General features: G+C 41.7%; 1 protein-coding gene across 1 annotated transcript; it reads left to right on the plus strand.

The window, feature by feature from the left end:
- The first annotated feature begins 1,870 nt into the window (after positions 1-1,870).
- On the plus strand, positions 1,871-16,366 carry MAPK1IP1L (mitogen-activated protein kinase 1 interacting protein 1 like). The gene is made up of 4 exons (XM_007986747.3): positions 1,871-2,032; positions 11,861-11,882; positions 12,797-13,504; positions 14,780-16,366. Exons 2-4 carry the CDS (start codon positions 11,865-11,867, stop codon positions 14,789-14,791), a joined length of 738 nt encoding a protein of 245 aa, XP_007984938.1. The 5' UTR covers positions 1,871-2,032; positions 11,861-11,864; the 3' UTR covers positions 14,792-16,366.
- The last annotated feature ends 719 nt before the right edge of the window (positions 16,367-17,085 follow it).

Consider the following 17,085-nt stretch of genomic DNA (forward strand, 5'->3'; position numbering starts at 1 on the left):
GTAGGGGGGCTTTGGACTTCAGTGCACCTTCAAACTGCTAGGTGAGGACTTAGTTCCCAAGCAAAGGTTCCCTGTAGACAAGTCCGCAGGGACAGGAATGGCGTAGATCTAGACCCCTCCAATGTGCTCAGCTACTGGCTGATTGCAGGCAAGGAAAAGTTGGAGGCTATCCATTACTGGTACAGTGCCAGGACTAGGGTATGGTGAGGCACTTGGGCACAAATATTTGACTAATAGACTAAGGAAGACAATGTTTTGGTGCAATATTGTAAAATCAGAATTGATGCCCAAAAAAAGCCTATGATGAGCAAGATACCAAATTTCAAATCAAACATGACTGGATTGATGATTTCTTGTTGCTTCAGGCTTCACCATGGCTCCACAAAGCACTGCTTATTCACTGTCTCCAGTGAGGACAGGCTAGGTCCACACTAGTCGTGTAATTTTCCATACGCCTGTGTGCCCTTATCCAAAAATAAGACTCTGGGCTTAGATATTTTAAGTTCCTCTGTTGCCCCTTTTTCAGCGTGAGAATTGTGTTTGCTGTGGAATACATCCAGGGATGTCTTCCTTTAAACAAGTTCACAGTTTTAAATGGCCACCCCCTGACTCACTAATGCCTTACACAAAGCAAGATGCAAGTGCATCATATGCTTTTAGGATATTTTTATATGTTAAAAAAAATGTATATTGGCCGGGCGCAGTGGCTCACGTCTGTAATCCCAGCACTTTGGGAGGCCGAGGCAGGCGGATCACAAGGTCAAGAGATCGAGACCATCCTGGCCAACATGGTGAAACCTCGTCTCTAAATTAGCTGGGCAACGTAGAGCGTGCCTGTAGTCCCAGCTACTTGGGAGGCTGAGGCAGGAGAATCGTTTGAACCCGGGAAGCGGAGGTTGCAGTGAGCTGAGATCGCGCCGCACCACTGCACTCCAGCCTGGCAACAGAGCGAGACTCTGTCTCAAAAAATACATATATTGCACATATGTATCTATTTTGCACACCATATAATTATCACGACATCTTTATTGCTAGTTAGTAGGTTCCTTGACTGGGGTCATGTCATCTGTGCCTGACACAGGAGGTAATGTTTATTCAGAAATGAAGATCGCGGCTGGGCGCGGTGGCTCACGCCTGTAATACCAGCACTTTGGGAGGCCGAAGAGGGCGGATCGCTTGAGGCTAGCAAGGTGAGACCCCATTTCTACTAAAAACACAAAAATCAGCGGGTGTGGTGACAAACGCCTGTAGTCCCAGCTACTAGGAGGCTAAGATGGGAGGATAGCTTGAGACCAGCAGGCAGAGGTTGCAGTGAGCCGAGTCGCGCCACTGCACTCCAGTCTGGGTGACAGATGCCTCGTCTCAAAAACCACAAAAAAGAACATAGGAGAAGAGGCATTGATGAGGAAAATTCAGCAAAGACAGCAAACATCAATTTGTTAAGCTATTTGCAAAGGTTTTCTCTTTCCTGTATTAATCTTTTCCCTCTCCCCACTTTTGGCCCGAGGATCTGAATCGTTTGGTCAGGCAGAAATCAGACCGCGTCCATACCCAGCCTCCTTCGAGGCCTAGCTGTAAAAACCGCTGAGCAAAGGGAATCCAGAATCAGCCCTCAAGCAACTCAAGACAAGTTAGCAATTTCCGCCGGTATGCCGTGAACACCGGCGACCACTGGCGTTTCCTCTGAGTCCTCGGAACTCCGGAAACTCTGGGAGCTTTCAGCCCGCCCATCAGGGGAAAGCGGCCCGGGGCCGGCGCCAGGTGGAGCCCATCCCCCTGCGTCTGGCGGGCCGCAGTACCGCCAGGGGCCTGCGGGAGGCGCACGCGGCGCGGCCTGAGGGGAGGGGGAGAGCGGGCGGAGGCGGTGCGCTCGGCGCTTCCTGTTCCGGCGCCAGGAGGAGCCGCGCGCTGCTGGTGCTGTTGCCGCCGCTGCTTTCCCTGCCGTCAGTCAGGTTGCGCCCGCTTCTTCAGGGCCCAGTCCCTCGGACCCATCGCCGCTTCTAGACCCTACTGCGGTCTCGGATATTGCCGGGTGAGGCTGCTTCGGTACTAGTGGGAGTCGTGAAGGGGAATCGGGGGGCTGGGGTTGCGGAGCCCGCGGGCGCGGCCAAGCGGGAAGCGGGCGCGGTAACTGAGGTGCATCGAGTCACGTCCAGTGCTCGGGCCGTGGTCGCCTGCCTGGGACCGGGGCTAAGCGTTTCTCTCGGTCGCCTTCCTCCACGCTGCGGGCTGCCTGGGGATCGCCCCCCAGGGAGAAGGTGTAGGAGGCCGCTGACGTCGCGCCCGACGGGTTTCTGGGCGCCTGACGTCAGGCCTGGCTGCGGGGCGGGGCGGGCGCGGGCCGGCCCCTCCCCCACCCTTTCCCGGCGGGCGCGACCCGCTCGGAGGCCGGTTCGCTCCGGTTGATCCCGGACTCCCTTTGTTCGTGCGTCCCTAAAGGGCTGCCGGCCTCGCGCCTCTTGGCCCCGATTTCCCCTCTACCCCCACCCTATTGCACCCATTCATTAATTTCTAATAAAAAGGGAAAAGCCTGAAAAGATTATTACAGGAATCTCGGGCGCTTGTTAATCCGCAGTGTGACAACGCTCTGGTTATGACTCACTAGAGGAATTGCCCACGGATACGTTAGATGAATACCCAGGGCAAACCACGAGAAGGGCAGAATTTAGGGATCTCCTTTTTTAGGACTGAAGAGCACATACCTACGATAGCTTATATATAGGGGGACCGTTTTCCTCTTTACCTTGAAAAGCAAGAGTACAGCTTTTAATAGGTAAAGATTGCAGTGTTAAAGCATGAAGCCGGACTCGCTCGACCGAAAAAATTTTTTTTAGTTTTACTACTAGAGAAATACACACCTGGGGGTTGTAAAGGTCTGTTTTGAAAACGAACCCTCATTACAGGCAAAGGTAGCCTTCAGAAATATTTCGTAAGTTCTTTGTTCACTGGTGTTCTTTGAGGGAAGAATAGAAATTTTTCATGCTGGCATCTCTGAGCCCACAATGCAAAGCGAGTTTGCTTCAGAAGCTTGGAGTGAATTGCAAATATTGGAATGTTCTTTTCCTCTCTCCAGGAGGAATGGGTAATATCCATCCCCAGTCTCTTAGCTGAAACTTTTGAAGCTAGTGTGTTTTGAATTCAAAAATACTTGGATTTTATCTTCATCTTTCTAGAAAGACGACATGTTAGACGAGAGATAACACCCCCAGCAGAATGGGGCACCGCATCATCCAACATTAATATTTGCAGCAATAGATGTGAGCATTCATTCTAAGTGGGGGCGAATAGAAACTATAAATAGCTTCAGGTCACATTTTGCCACCATGTAAGATTTGTGCCAAACTTGGGAAAGTTTATTTTTTCAGAAGTCTCTGGATTGAGAAGGGCAGATAAAGATTTATGGACCTAAAAGTAGGCATCGTAAAAGCTAATATTTGTTGAGGTTTTGCTATATTCCAGGCAGTGACTAAGAGATTTGCTTATTATAAAGTCTTAGAGCAAATCTATGATGTGGGTACGATTCTGATCTCCCTTTGCCTCAAGTTTGGAGAGTTGGACTTGTCAACTCTGGCCAGTCCAACCAGTGAAGAGCTGCAGTTGTAGCTGGATGGTCATACTTTAGCGTTTACTCTTTTACCTATAAGCTAGATGTCCACATACAAGGGAAAGAGAATTTGGTACTTGTTTTCCACCCAAGCACTATTTTAGGCACTTGATTGGACAGAGTCCAATTTAGTTCATCGCAGCATTACTGGTCTGGTTGTTTTTTGTTTTTTGTTTTTAACTGCGTGCTTTTTACAAACAGTATGGCCTGTTCTTTATAGTTCAGGTTAATTCAGATGAGCCGACTCTTACTGAAATAATTCAAACCCTCGTCTAAGGTCTCTCTGCTAAGACTTTCCCCTTCCCTTGCTATGTTCTAACCTATCTGAACTGCTTATACCTCCTCACAGATTCTCCCAATTTTTACACCAACTGCTCTTCTTTCCCTAGGACCCATGTCACCGCCCTCTACTCCCAGCTCTTTCCTTGTGGTCCTTATGGACTGCAAAAAACAGCACATCTCAGGAATCTCCATGTAATACTATAATTTCTCTATAGCCCAACACATTGTTTGGCACATATGTTCCAATAAATATATAACTAAATGCCAAGAAATATTGCAGGTTGCATATCCCTTATCCCAAATGCTTGGAACCAGAAGTGTTTCAGATTTTGGATTTTTTTTTTTTATATTACACCAGTTGAGCATCCGAAATCCAGAATGCTCTAATGAGCATTTTCTTTGAGCGGCATATTGGCACTCAAAAAGTTTCAGATTTTTGAGCATTTCAAAACCCCCGTTTTTGAGTTGCCCAAATGTAAAAAATGGAACATAATCAGATAAATGAGCCAATGCTGAAAACTAGCATGTATTCTAATTTATAACTTTTTATTTTTGGAGACAGTCACTCACTGCAAGTTACGCCTCCTGGGTTCAAGCGATTCTCCTGCCTCAGCCTACCGAAGTAGCTGGGATTACAGGTGCCTGCCACCGTGCCCAGCTAATTTTTTGTATTTTTGGTTGAGATGGGGTTTCACCATGTTGGCAAGGCTGGTCTTGAACTCCTGATCTCACGTGATACACCCCCCTGGGCCTCCCAAAGTGCCAGGATTACAGGCTTGAGACACTGTGCCCAGCCATTAATTTATATTTTCAGTATGATACATATCATCCCCTGCATACTAAACAAATCAACCCAAAAATTTTGATTTTATTTAATTTCGCCTAATAAATATCTAACATGTATATAGCACTTTATAGATTAAGTGTGTTACTATTTTCTGTGCAGTGGGCAGGAGCTATAACTTCTACAGATGGAAAATGGTCTCTTATTGAGAAGTTTATTTTTGTCAAAAGATACCATCAAAAGGATTGATGTCTGGGTTTCATCACTGTGTAGTCCCATACTGTTTATTACTCTGTCACAATTTGAAGGCTCTGTGAAATATCCATGAACTCCACTAGTAATTCATGGAGTTCAACTTTCTTAACCACCCTCCTCCCTGACCCATGATTGAATTGAGAGTTTCCAAAATGTTATGTTTTACTTTTCTAGTGTATGTCAAAAGAAATTTTGTACTGTTTTAAAATTACTATTCTTGCTGCTCAGAGAATAAAAATTATTATTTTTCAGACGATGGGTGGATCGGACGATGCTATAAAATGGTAACAAAGTTTTGGAAATGATCGCTTTAGATTATTCCAAAAAGGAAAAAAAAAAATGAAAGCCTTTCTTGAGTATACATTTTTTTTATGAGTTCAAGGTTACATTGGCCTCATCTTAATAATCAGCAGTGAATCAGATATTTTGAAATAGCTTTATATTTTTATTTATTTTTCTTTTTGAGACAGAGTCTCACTATATTGCCCAGGCTGGTCTTTAACCACTGGCCTCAAGCGGTCTTCCCACCTCATCCTCCTGAGAAGCTGGGATTACAGGTGCACACGACTAAGCGCGGCTTAGAATAGCTTTTTAGAAAACCTAAACTTTTTACGTTCTGCAACTTTCCTCATATTGAAACATTCATGTCCAACTCTGTTTTTCACCTTTTCTAATGAAAGTATTCTCCAAAGAGCAAATTGGAATGCTTCCAATTACAGTTGTTCCCCCTTATCCTAGGGGAACACATTGCAAGACTCCCCAATGAATCCCTGAAACTGAAGTCCATACACTGCGGAAGCCTAAGTGTGCCGTGTTTTTTATATCTAATAACAAAGATGGGCTGATAGCATATACAGCATGGATACACTGGACAAAGGGATGATTCATGTCCTAGGCAGGAGGGTGCAAACTTTCATTTTGCTACTCAGAACATGCTCTTGCCCCATTTACTTAAGAATTGGCCAGGTGCAGTGGTTCATGCCTGTAATCCCAGCACTTTGGGAGACCGAGGCAGGCGGATTACTTGAAGCTAGGAGTTCGAGACCAGCTGGCCAACATGATGAAACCCCATCTCTACCAAAAATTAAAAATTAGCTGGGCGTGGTGTCATGTGCCTGTAATCCCAGCTACTCTGGAGACTCAGGTAGGAGAATCACTTAAATCTGGGAGGCTGAGGTTGCAGTGAGTCGAGATCACATCACTGCACTTTAGCCTGGATGGCAGAACGAGACTCCATCCCAAAAACAAAACTTACTAATTGTTTATTTCTGGAATTTTCCATTTAATACTTTCGGACCTCAGGTAACTAAAACCATGGATGAGGGGGGATTACCCTAACATGAACGCTGATTATTCTAGTAATGGAGAACTGGTTACTTTACTAAGACAGTGCCATGGAACAGAACTTGTTATTAATTCCTATGCTTAGGGCTTCGTTTTTTAATCATGAGATTCTAGCACCTCCCCTATCTTTCGAACTTTAAAATTTTGAAGTAGTATTGTGAATCAGTTGAATATTATTAACTTGTAGAATAATTTATGTAATTCTGTGACCAGGTAACTGTGTAATTCTGAAAACCTGAACAGTCAAGACCATTTGGTTCACTTTGATTCTCAACTCCAGAATTAATATGAACTTTGATACAGAATCATTTTCTATTTCAGAAAGGCTAACCCTGTTTAAAAAGCATGTTAGTCTTACAACTTACCGTATATTTTCTACACTGTTAGTCGTAAAAATTTTATTGTGTGATATGATTGATGTTAAACCGTAACATGGAAATGGGTTGTATGTGTTTTTTAATATTCTGAATAAAAAGGATATAGCAGTTGGGATAGGCTTGGGTTCTTGTCCTTCATGTTCTTGTCCTTTCATTCCTCATGATGACCAAATCATAATTAGAAATAAGATGCTAAGGGGCCAGGCGCAGTGGCTCACGCCTGTAATCCCAACACTTTGGGAGGCCAAGGCGGGCGGATCACCTGAGGTCAGGAGTTCAAGATCAGCTTGACCAACATGGGAAAACCCTGTCTCTACAAAAAATACAAAAAATCAGCCGGGCATGGTGGCGCATACCTGTAATCCCAGCTACTCGGGAGGCTGAGGCAGGAGAATCACTTGCACCCAGGAGGCAGAGGTTGCGGGGAGCCAAGATTGCGCCATTGCACTCCAGCCTGGGCAACAAGAACGAAACTCTGTCTAGAAAAAAAAGTAGTAAGATGCTAGGAATATAAGAATACAAAGGTGACTCTATATTAATACTGTATTGATAGGTCAAAGGAGAAAAACCATGAGATCCATTCATTAGAGACTGAAAAGTCTTTTGAGGGAATTTAGTGTCTTCTTGCTTTCTTTATTAACTAACAAAATAGGAATAAATAAATAATAGCATAGGCATAAATTAAAAACTTAATGTAATTTTTTAAAATCTCAAACTAAAAATGGGAATCATACTTAAACATTAGAAGCATTCCCAGGAGAGTTGGAACAAGACTGCTGTGCCCACTATCACTACTTAACATTTCATTATTTAAGTCCTAGCAGGTGCAAAAGAGAAAATATGCATAATTATTAGAGAAGGAAAGTTATTTTTTTCAAATGGCATATTTTTTAAATCTGGAAATCCCAGAGAATCAAGTGAGAAACTTTGAAGAATAATTCAGTAATGTTGCTTCCTACCCTAGGTTAATTAATATAAAGAAGAGTTAAATTCCTATGGCATATTTCTGGTCATAAAAACATCACTAAACTTTTAAATAAAACCCAAAACACTTCTAGTATTAAACATTTAAATGGGCTGGGCACAGTGGCTCACACCTGTAATCCCAGCACTTTGGGAGGCCAAGGCGGGCGGATCACAAGGTCAAGAGATCGAGACCATCCTTGTCAACATGGTGAAACCCCGTCTCTACTAAAAGTACAAAAATTAGCTGGGCGTAGTGGCATGCACCTGTAGTTCCCGCTACTCAGGAGGCTGAGGCACGAGAATCGCCTGAACCGAGGAGGCAGAGGTTGCAGTGAGCCGAGATCACACCACTGCGCTCCAGCCTGGCGACAGAGCGAGACTCCATCTCAAAAAAAAAAAAAGATTTCTGCTAAAAATTTTAAAAATTAGCTGGTTGTGGTGGTGCATGCCTGTGGTCCCAGCTATTCAAAGGCTAAGGTGGGAGGATCACTTGAGCGTGGGAGGTCGAGGTTGCAGTGAACTGTGATCACACCACTGCACTCCAGCCTGGGTGACAGAGCAAGACCTTGTCTCAAAAAAAAAAATTGAAATGAATGTGAGCTGTGTATACATTTGAGAAAGATTAATAAAAAGATAATTATTTGCCTCCCTATTCCAGTTCAGGGTCTCAATGGCTGGAGCCTTTCCTGGCAATTCAGAGCCCAAGATGGGAACCAGCCCTGAACTGGATGCCATCCCAGTGCAGGGTGCTCTCGCCCACACCCCCACCCATGGAAACTGGGCCGTGTAGACACATCCATTCATGTGCATCTTTGGGATATGGGAGGAAACTGGAGTACTTGGAGAAGACCCATAAAGATGGGAGAATGAGCTAGCTTCACACAGACAGTGACCTCAGCTGAGACTTTTTTTTTCTTCTCATCAACATTATAACAAAACAAAGTTGAATGAAACGTCTTTTGAGGACCTGCTGTAGACTAAAATTTAAAACGCTGTCCCATATTTGAACGATCAATTAGAAAGTACAGTGGAAGAAAAGAGCCTATTTGCAACCACAGGAAAAAGTTTAACAGAAATCCCTTAAAAGAAATGTATATATGAGATCTGATCAAGAAAATGATCTACATGAAAAGGACGGGAACTAAACAGTCCTCTGTCTGCATTTGCGGGTAGAAAATATTCAGGGAGCCGGGTGAGGTGGTTTTCGCCTGTAATCCGAGCACTTTGGGAGGCCGAGGTGGGCGGATCACTTGAGGCCAGGAGTTGAAGAGTAACCTGGCCAACGTGGTGAAACCCTATCTCTTAAAAATAAGAAAAATTAACCGGGTATGGTGGCGCTTGCCTATAATCTCAGTTACACAGGAGGCTGAGGCAGGAGAATCTCTTGAACCAAGGAGATGGAGGTTGCAGTGAGCTGAGATCATGCTGTTGCACTCCAACTTGAGCAACAGAGTGAGACCCTGTCTCAAAAAAAAAGAAAAAATACTTGAGGGAAACACAATAAAAAATATAAGTTAATATAATTATATAGTACTCACACTTTTAAGTGTTATAAATAATATAGAGATGATTTATACAGGAGGATGTGCATGGGTTATATGCAAATACCACACCATTTTATATCAGGTACTTGAGCATCCTGGGATTTGAGTATCTGCGGGGGTCCTAGAACCAATCTCCCTCAGGTACTGAGGGACCACTATACCTTGTTCTTGAATGAGATGATTCAACATTTTAAGTAAATGTTCCCCAGATTCATCTGTAAATTTAATACATTTCCAACCAGAATGCTAACAGATTTTTTTTTAACGAAATGGAAAAAATAGGTAGGAAAATCTGGGGTGGGGGGGAAGACAGTAGGGTGACTCACATTAATGTTTATTTAAAATATATTATAAAGCTTTTGTAATTAAAATGGAATGGTACAGTTGCAGACCAGTAGAAAAGAATAAAGTCAGCCTGGCGCAGTGGCTCACGCCTGTAATCCCAACACTTTGGGAGTCCAAGGCAGGCAGATCACTTGAGCTCTGGAGTTCAAGACCAGCCTGGCAACATGGTGAAACCCTGTCTCTACAAAAAACTAGCTGGGCAGGATCGATTGAGCCCAGAAGGTAGAGTCTGCAATGAGCTTATGATGCTCTGGCCGGGGAACAAAGCAAGACTCTGTCTCAAAAATAAAAGAAGAAAGTCCACAATATCAGTTGGAAATGAAGGAGGCCGTATAGCCTGCTTGTTAAGGGCCTAAGCTCTGGAGTCATACTGGGTTTGAACTGCTTCTCTCCTTGTCATTAGCTCTGGGACCTTAAACAAGTTAACTTGCCAAGCTTCCTCTTCTCCAGCTGTTTGGGGGTGAAAATAAAATTTGTATCATAAGGATCTGGAGCTACCAAGTGAGGTGGTACACAGTGCACCACCATGTACCATGTTCCATGGTAAATATTGGATAAATACTAGTTATAAATGGCAGCAGTAGAGTGTAGTAAAGGTAGCTTGTCCAATTAGTTGAGAAAAGATAGATAGTTGATAATTATTGTTTGGAAGAATTCAAAGATTTTAAACAAGTTAAACCATGAAAATACTATATGAAAGCAAGGCAGAGTGGGGAAGGCCTTTGTAAATATATCATAAAATCCAGAAGCCACATATAGGAAAAGATTGATAGATTTGATGACATGAAATTTAAAACTTTTGTATTACCAGAATATGCCATTTAAGAGATCTACAGATAAAATGAATTTGGGAGAAAAATTTTTTTTTTTTTTTTTTGAAGACAGAAGTCTGGCTCTGTCTCCCAGGCTGGAGTGCAGTGGTGCAATCTTGGTCCACTGCAAGCTCCGCCTCCCGGGTTCATGCCGTTCTCCTGCCTCAGCCTCCCGAGTAGCTGGGACTGCAGGCGCCTGCCACCTTACCCAGCTAATTTTTTTTTGTATTTTTAGTAGAGGCGAGGTTTCACCATGTTAGCCAGGATGGTCTCCATCTCCTGAGCTCATGATCCACGCCTTGGCCTCCCAAAGTGCTGGGATTACAGGCATGAGCCACCGTACCCGGCCAAAAAATGTTAATCTCATATATGAGAGCTAGTCTCCTTAGTATCTTACAAAACAGTGAGAGAAAAAGACGTGCTACTGAGTAGTAAAATGATCAAAGGCAAAGAGTACATACAGTCTTTTATTTATATAAAGTCAAAGAACCAGCAAAATTAAGTCAAAAATTGACTGTCATGTGGCATGGCAGTTGATTGGAAAAGAGCATGAGTAAACTTTCTGGAGTGAGAAATGTTCTGTATCTTGGGGTGGTTACAGGGGTATATACAGTTATCAGAGCTTGTTAATCTGAACACGTAAGATCTCTGCATTTTGTTGAGTGCTAATTATACTTCAATTTAAAAATTGGTAAAAGTACTGCAGGACATGAACAAATTTAAATTTGGGGGTACACACAGTGGCTCATGCCTATAATCCCAATACCTTGGGAGGCTGAGGCAGGAGGGTTCCTTGAGCCCAAGAGTTTGAGACCAGGTCTGGGCAACATAGTGAGACACCTGTCTCTACAAAAAAAATTTTTAATTTTAAGAAATTTGCTGGGCATGATGGCACACACCTGTAGTACCGGCTGTTAGGGAGACTGAGGCAAGAAGATGACTTGAGCCCAGGAGGTCAAGGTTGCAGTGAGCTGTGATCTCGCCACTGCACTCCAGCGGGGGTGACAGAATGAGACCCTGTCTCCAAAAAAAAAGACAAGGAAGTGTAAGTTAAAATAAGATGCTACTTTTTAATACCTATTGTCATTATAAACAATAAATTTAGTAATATCCAATGGTAAAAGAGGAGTTAGAGAAATGAGTGACTAAATTGGCATGGACTTTTCAAATGGATTTTAGATAAATTTATCTGTTGACTCTAAATTCCATGTCCAGTGCTTTTTCCCAGTGATAGATTATCACAAAGATGTGTTCAGAGATGTTCACTGTGTCATACCTAAAACAACTTATACTGCTACAAAAAGAATGTAAATTAAATTGCAAATCATTTTTGTATGATGTGCAGTCATTAAGAGGGATGAAGTTGATAGAGCTGTATGAACTATTATGGAAAACTTTCCTATGTAAAGAAAAACACATTACATAAATGATTAAGATTCTGTTTAAGTAATAATAATGTATGCATAGAAAGTTCCTTAAGGAATATTTAAGAAATGGTGAACACTGATTTTGAACTTTTTCTTCCTTCATTTCTTTTCTTCTTTTAGGAAAATGTCTGATGAATTTTCGGTAAGTTGATGAGTTTATCTGTGATAAGTTTTTCATCTCTTAAGAAAAACAACGTGGTCCTAACTGGCCTTCGTAAATCTTTTCACTTAAAAGAGATGCTTTAACCAGGCGCAGTGGTGTGCACCTGTAGTCCTAGCTACTTGGGAGGATCCCTTGACCCCACGATTTCCAGGCTGCAGTGAGCCATGATCGTGCCATTGCACTACTGCCTGGGCGATAGAGTGAGACTCTGTTTATAAATAAATAAAAGAGATGCTTTTTGTGATTCTTGGCTTTGGGGGTAGGAGAGGGATTTTGATAGGTGATTTGCCTTAGTTTACTGAGATAATAGCATGTTTGGAAATGTTTCCTATATTTCTTTATGAATCCTTAAATGAAAATTTAAGATGTTACTTCTATTCTCTTTTACCCTGATAGTATTAGTAGCCAACATTTATTGGAAATTATTATATACCAGGCACTGTGTTAAGTGTACTACATGAACTATCATATTTAAGCCTCAAGTTAACCCTAAAATAGTTTTTGAAACTGAAGAAGCTCTATCTCAAGAGTATGTAGCTCCTTTGAGGTTAAGCCAGGATTCAAATCCATACCTTAAATGTTAGTTCTATCTTCTTAATTACTGTACTTTGTTATATTAATACAGCAGAGAAATGAAGCACAATATGATTAGTTGTATTTAGAAAACGAGCTTCTCTGAAGAACTTGTACTGTAAAGTTGATATTCAAAGTAACACCTCAAGTTTTATGTTAAATCGAGTATGTTTTAAATGACTAGCTTAGCTTTTGAAGATGTTCTTGAGGTTTATAATCCCTGGCCCTGTAGGTTACTGTTCTTTGTGGGTTTATAATGGTGTTTGGTATAACTTTTCTCTTGATAAGATAGATAAGATGTTATCTGTTTTGTGTTCCAGTTGGCAGATGCACTACCTGAACACTCCCCTGCCAAAACCTCTGCTGTGAGCAATACAAAACCTGGCCAACCTCCTCAAGGCTGGCCAGGCTCCAGCCCTTGGAATAATCCGAGTGCTCCACCTTCGGTGCCATCTGGACTCCCACCAAGTGCAACGCCCTCCACTGTGCCTTTTGGACCAGCACCAACAGGAATGTATCCCTCCGTGCCTCCCACTGGACCACCTCCAGGACCCCCAGCACCCTTTCCTCCTTCTGGACCATCATGCCCCCCACCCGGTGGTCCTTATCCAGCCCCAACAGTGCCAGGCCCTGGCCCCACAGGGCCATATCCTACACCAAATATGCCCTTTCCAGAGCTACCCAGACCATATGGTGCACCCACAGATCCAGCTGCAGCTGGTCCTTTAGGTCCATGGGGATCCATGTCTTCTGGACCTTGGGCGCCAGGAATGGGAGGGCAGTATCCTACCCCTAATATGCCATATCCATCTCCAGGGCCATATCCCGCTCCTCCTCCTCCCCAAGCCCCTGGGGCAGCACCACCTGTTCCATGGGGCACCGTTCCACCAGGAGCCTGGGGACCACCAGCACCATATCCTGCCCCTACAGGATCGTATCCCACACCAGGACTCTATCCTACTCCCAGTAATCCTTTCCAAGTGCCTTCAGGACCTTCTGGTGCTCCACCGATGCCTGGTGGCCCCCATGTGAGTGTTCAATTTGTTATTTAAAGTGTACTAATTGTACATAGCACAACTGAAAGATTGTTTCTCCCCAGTTTTGGATGGAAGATTAAGAAGGCTTTTAAGTTTTTAAAAGAGGGTGTGTGTATATTAAATGAGTAAATTTCAAACCTTCAGGTAAAGCATTTAAAAGGATGAAAGCAGTATTTTAAGTATTCCTTGTGCTAGAAAGAAAAATTTTCCAAAGATCCCCAAAGACTTTGTAATGTAGTAAGCAGTGTCCCTCAATAGCATCCTTTAGTTAAACTCTGAGATTCACTGGGCTTTTTGTTTTATTATTATTATTTCTCAGTATCGTTTCATAGCATCACACCAAAGTACAGTTCAGTAAAAGCAGTCTCTACCTGTCTAGCTTGATAGAGGTAGATTTTTAGAGAATCCAAGCCAGTGAGTAGGTAATGTTGCCCATCTTTCAAGCAATTCTCGAGCTCAAGATTATACCCCTATTCTTTATTGTCAGTTACATGTAATGCTTTATGCTTTACTGTCAGACAAGCCAGAGTAGGGTTAACATCTTAGTTGAGGAGCCTGCCTTGGTCATATAACCAAATGGAAAAGTACTCCATTTCCCCTGTGAGGTAAACCAAGCGAGTATCCAAACGCAGAAGATTTTCCTTAGGAAAAAAAGTCTGTTAACTGGTTTTTTTTTTTTTTTTTTTTTTTTTTGAGACAGTCTTGCTCTGTCATCCAGGCAGCAGTGCAGTGGTGCAGTCTCTTGGTTCGCTGCAATATCTGCCTCCCAGGTTCAAGCAGTTCTCTTGAGTAGCTGGGATTACAGGCGTGCACCACCACACTGACTCATTTTTTAATTTTTAGTAGAGATGGAGTTTCACCATGTTGGCCAGGCTGGTCTTGAACTCCTGACCTCAAGTGATCCGCCCGCTTCAGCCTCCCAAAATGCTGGGATTACTGAGCCACCGTGCAAGACCAGGAAAAAAAAATCTGTTAACTCTTAATACACAAATAACTAGTCAGATCTCTGATTAGATTAGTCAAACATCCACTCCAGCTATAAAGGAAATCTTTAAAGTACCCCCAAAACTTCCTCCTTGCATTAGTGTAATTTCTTGTTATATATATTATCTAAAAATATTTGTTTTGCAAAGTGTACGCCAGAGTAAGTGATGTGACTCGCTGTTTGGATTTATTAAGCAATAAATTTACTTTAAGCCACAGTAAGGAGTTAATAAACTCCATTTGCAAAATCTAGAAGTTGACTTTTTCTTTTTTCTATTGCAGTCTTACCATTAAGTTAACAATGGACGAAGAGATGACGCTTTGCTTTTTGAAGTACATATATATGCACATGAATGCATATATAAAAATTGCTGGTTTCACTATTAGAGGGCATTCATGAAAGAACAACTCTTGCACCTCTCAGAGAAGATAACTGCCTCTTGTACTTGGATGTGTAGTACATCATATGTATACAATCAGATAAAAGCATAGAAGTAAATCATTCAGATGTGATTTTTATTTGGTTTTCATGGAAAGTTAAAGTGATAAAGTATATTGAATAGCTCTTTGACAGAATTTGTTTAAATTATGAAACTACACACTTAAAAATCTAAGATGTGGATTATTGTTAGAATCTGCAACTTCATTGGCAAATTATTTCAAGTATTTTTCTATAATCACTTTCCCCTTCTAAATAAATAAACTTTGAGAATAACCCATCATAATCCAAACAAATAATGCCTCAGCATTTTGAGCTACTCTGTCGGACAAATAAACCTGTTCCTCTTGAGGTTATATTTTGGATATACATTTTTAAACTGTCAGTAATTATTGTCAGATGTGGAGTTCAATAGCCAACCAGTGTTCATTTTTATCCTTGAGCTTTCAGTAAAAACTTCCTGGTTTTATTTTTAGTCATTGGGTCATACAGCACTGAAGTCTGCTATTTATGGAAACTAACTTTTTTGTTTTTAATCCAGGCCAACATGTATGTAAATTAAATTTTTAGATAATTGATTATCTCTTTGTACTACTTGAGATTTGATTATGAGATGTGCATATTGCTTTGTGAAGAGCTTGAGGAAGGAAATAATTCTCTCCTTTGTTTTGAACCTCAAACTAGATAAACCCTAGGCATTGCTTAATTGCAACAGGTAATTTTCATTCCCACAAAAACCTGAGGCAGCTCTTCTGCCCAGAGCTTTCCCTGTAGCCACCCCCCCCCACTTGCCCTTGGTTCTTTAGAAGGAGCACATCCCTTGATTCCTCCCTGATGTGGTAAACTGGCACACTCTAGGGGTCTAAAACATAAAACAGTTGTGTTTAGAGAACCTTAAGTCATGCAGACATGACTGTTCTCTTTGTACAAGTGTGAATCAAAATATGTATCTGTTTTTCAGAGTCTGGTTAAGCTATGTCATTGTCTACTGCATAGTTTCCCGAGTCTATTTGTAAAGTGCTTATGGCTAACAGTTCAGTTCTGTATTTGTTGACAGGTAAATAAGTGGAGTTGAGTGCCATCTTTGAAAAATTTACCCTCTAGCTCTAACACTGAAAATAATAATAAATTGTAGATCTCTGCAACTAAGTTTAAAGCAGTGTGACTGTGTTGCTTAAATATTACTGTTTATAACCACCAAAAAAGTCCTAGTAGTTTTTTGGCACCTTATGTTTAAACCAGATTCTTAGATTTAGGGTAGACCTGACCTTGTTATTTATTAGATAACATTTTGAATGTATCCATTGGATTTCTAAAATGTATTGTGAATTTCTCAGACAAACAGGATTTATGCTGGAGCTCTGTTTTGCTTAGAAATAAAATATTTAGAAGTTTATTTCTGCTCTAATTAAAATGTCAAGAATGCCAAATGCTGCCAGTTTTTTGGTTTGATAGCTACCTCCTTTTAAGAAAGCAAAATGGTTACCTTTCAGAGGAACATTCAGTGTTTAATCCTCCCTTATGTTAACTAGATGATTGATGAAAGCTTTTAGAAATGAGAAAGTAGAAACTAATTTGTTAAGATATTTTTGGACTGCGGAATGTTGTTAGCTTTTTGTTTCACTTCTCTGCAAGGACAGGTGTTAGCTATCTACAATACTATTGGACTCTGTTGTCAAAGTAGCCCCCAATCTACAAGGCAGGTAGCCTTGGCTTGAATTATCAATATCAAAATGTCAGTTAACCATGGAGGGATAAAGTAATGTGAAGAGTGAGATGACTGCAAAGATATCTCTCCTTACAGTTATTTTGGCTGTCTTACATTGGGATAAACTGACAAATTAGCAGTATTTAGTTTAACACTAGAGCAAATATAATTTGACTAGGAAGAAGAGATAGCAGGTTTGGGAATCTATAATTATGAAGTCCATTGATATTGGGAGAAAATCCGTTGCTAAAGGATTCGAAGGGCCATGAACACAATTTGGGATTACTACTCCCAATAAGTATAATAATTTTGCTAGTGACCGATACTGCCCAGTGTGCCCTAAATCATACTGCCATTGTACTCCCTTTGTTTTCAAGGACTTTACAACTGGTATTTTGGGGAGTTTTTTTTTTATATATATAAGAATGGAGATAAAAGGGA

This window comes from Chlorocebus sabaeus, chromosome 24 (assembly GCF_047675955.1).
Source record: "Chlorocebus sabaeus isolate Y175 chromosome 24, mChlSab1.0.hap1, whole genome shotgun sequence".
NCBI classification, from domain to species: domain Eukaryota; kingdom Metazoa; phylum Chordata; class Mammalia; order Primates; family Cercopithecidae; genus Chlorocebus; species Chlorocebus sabaeus.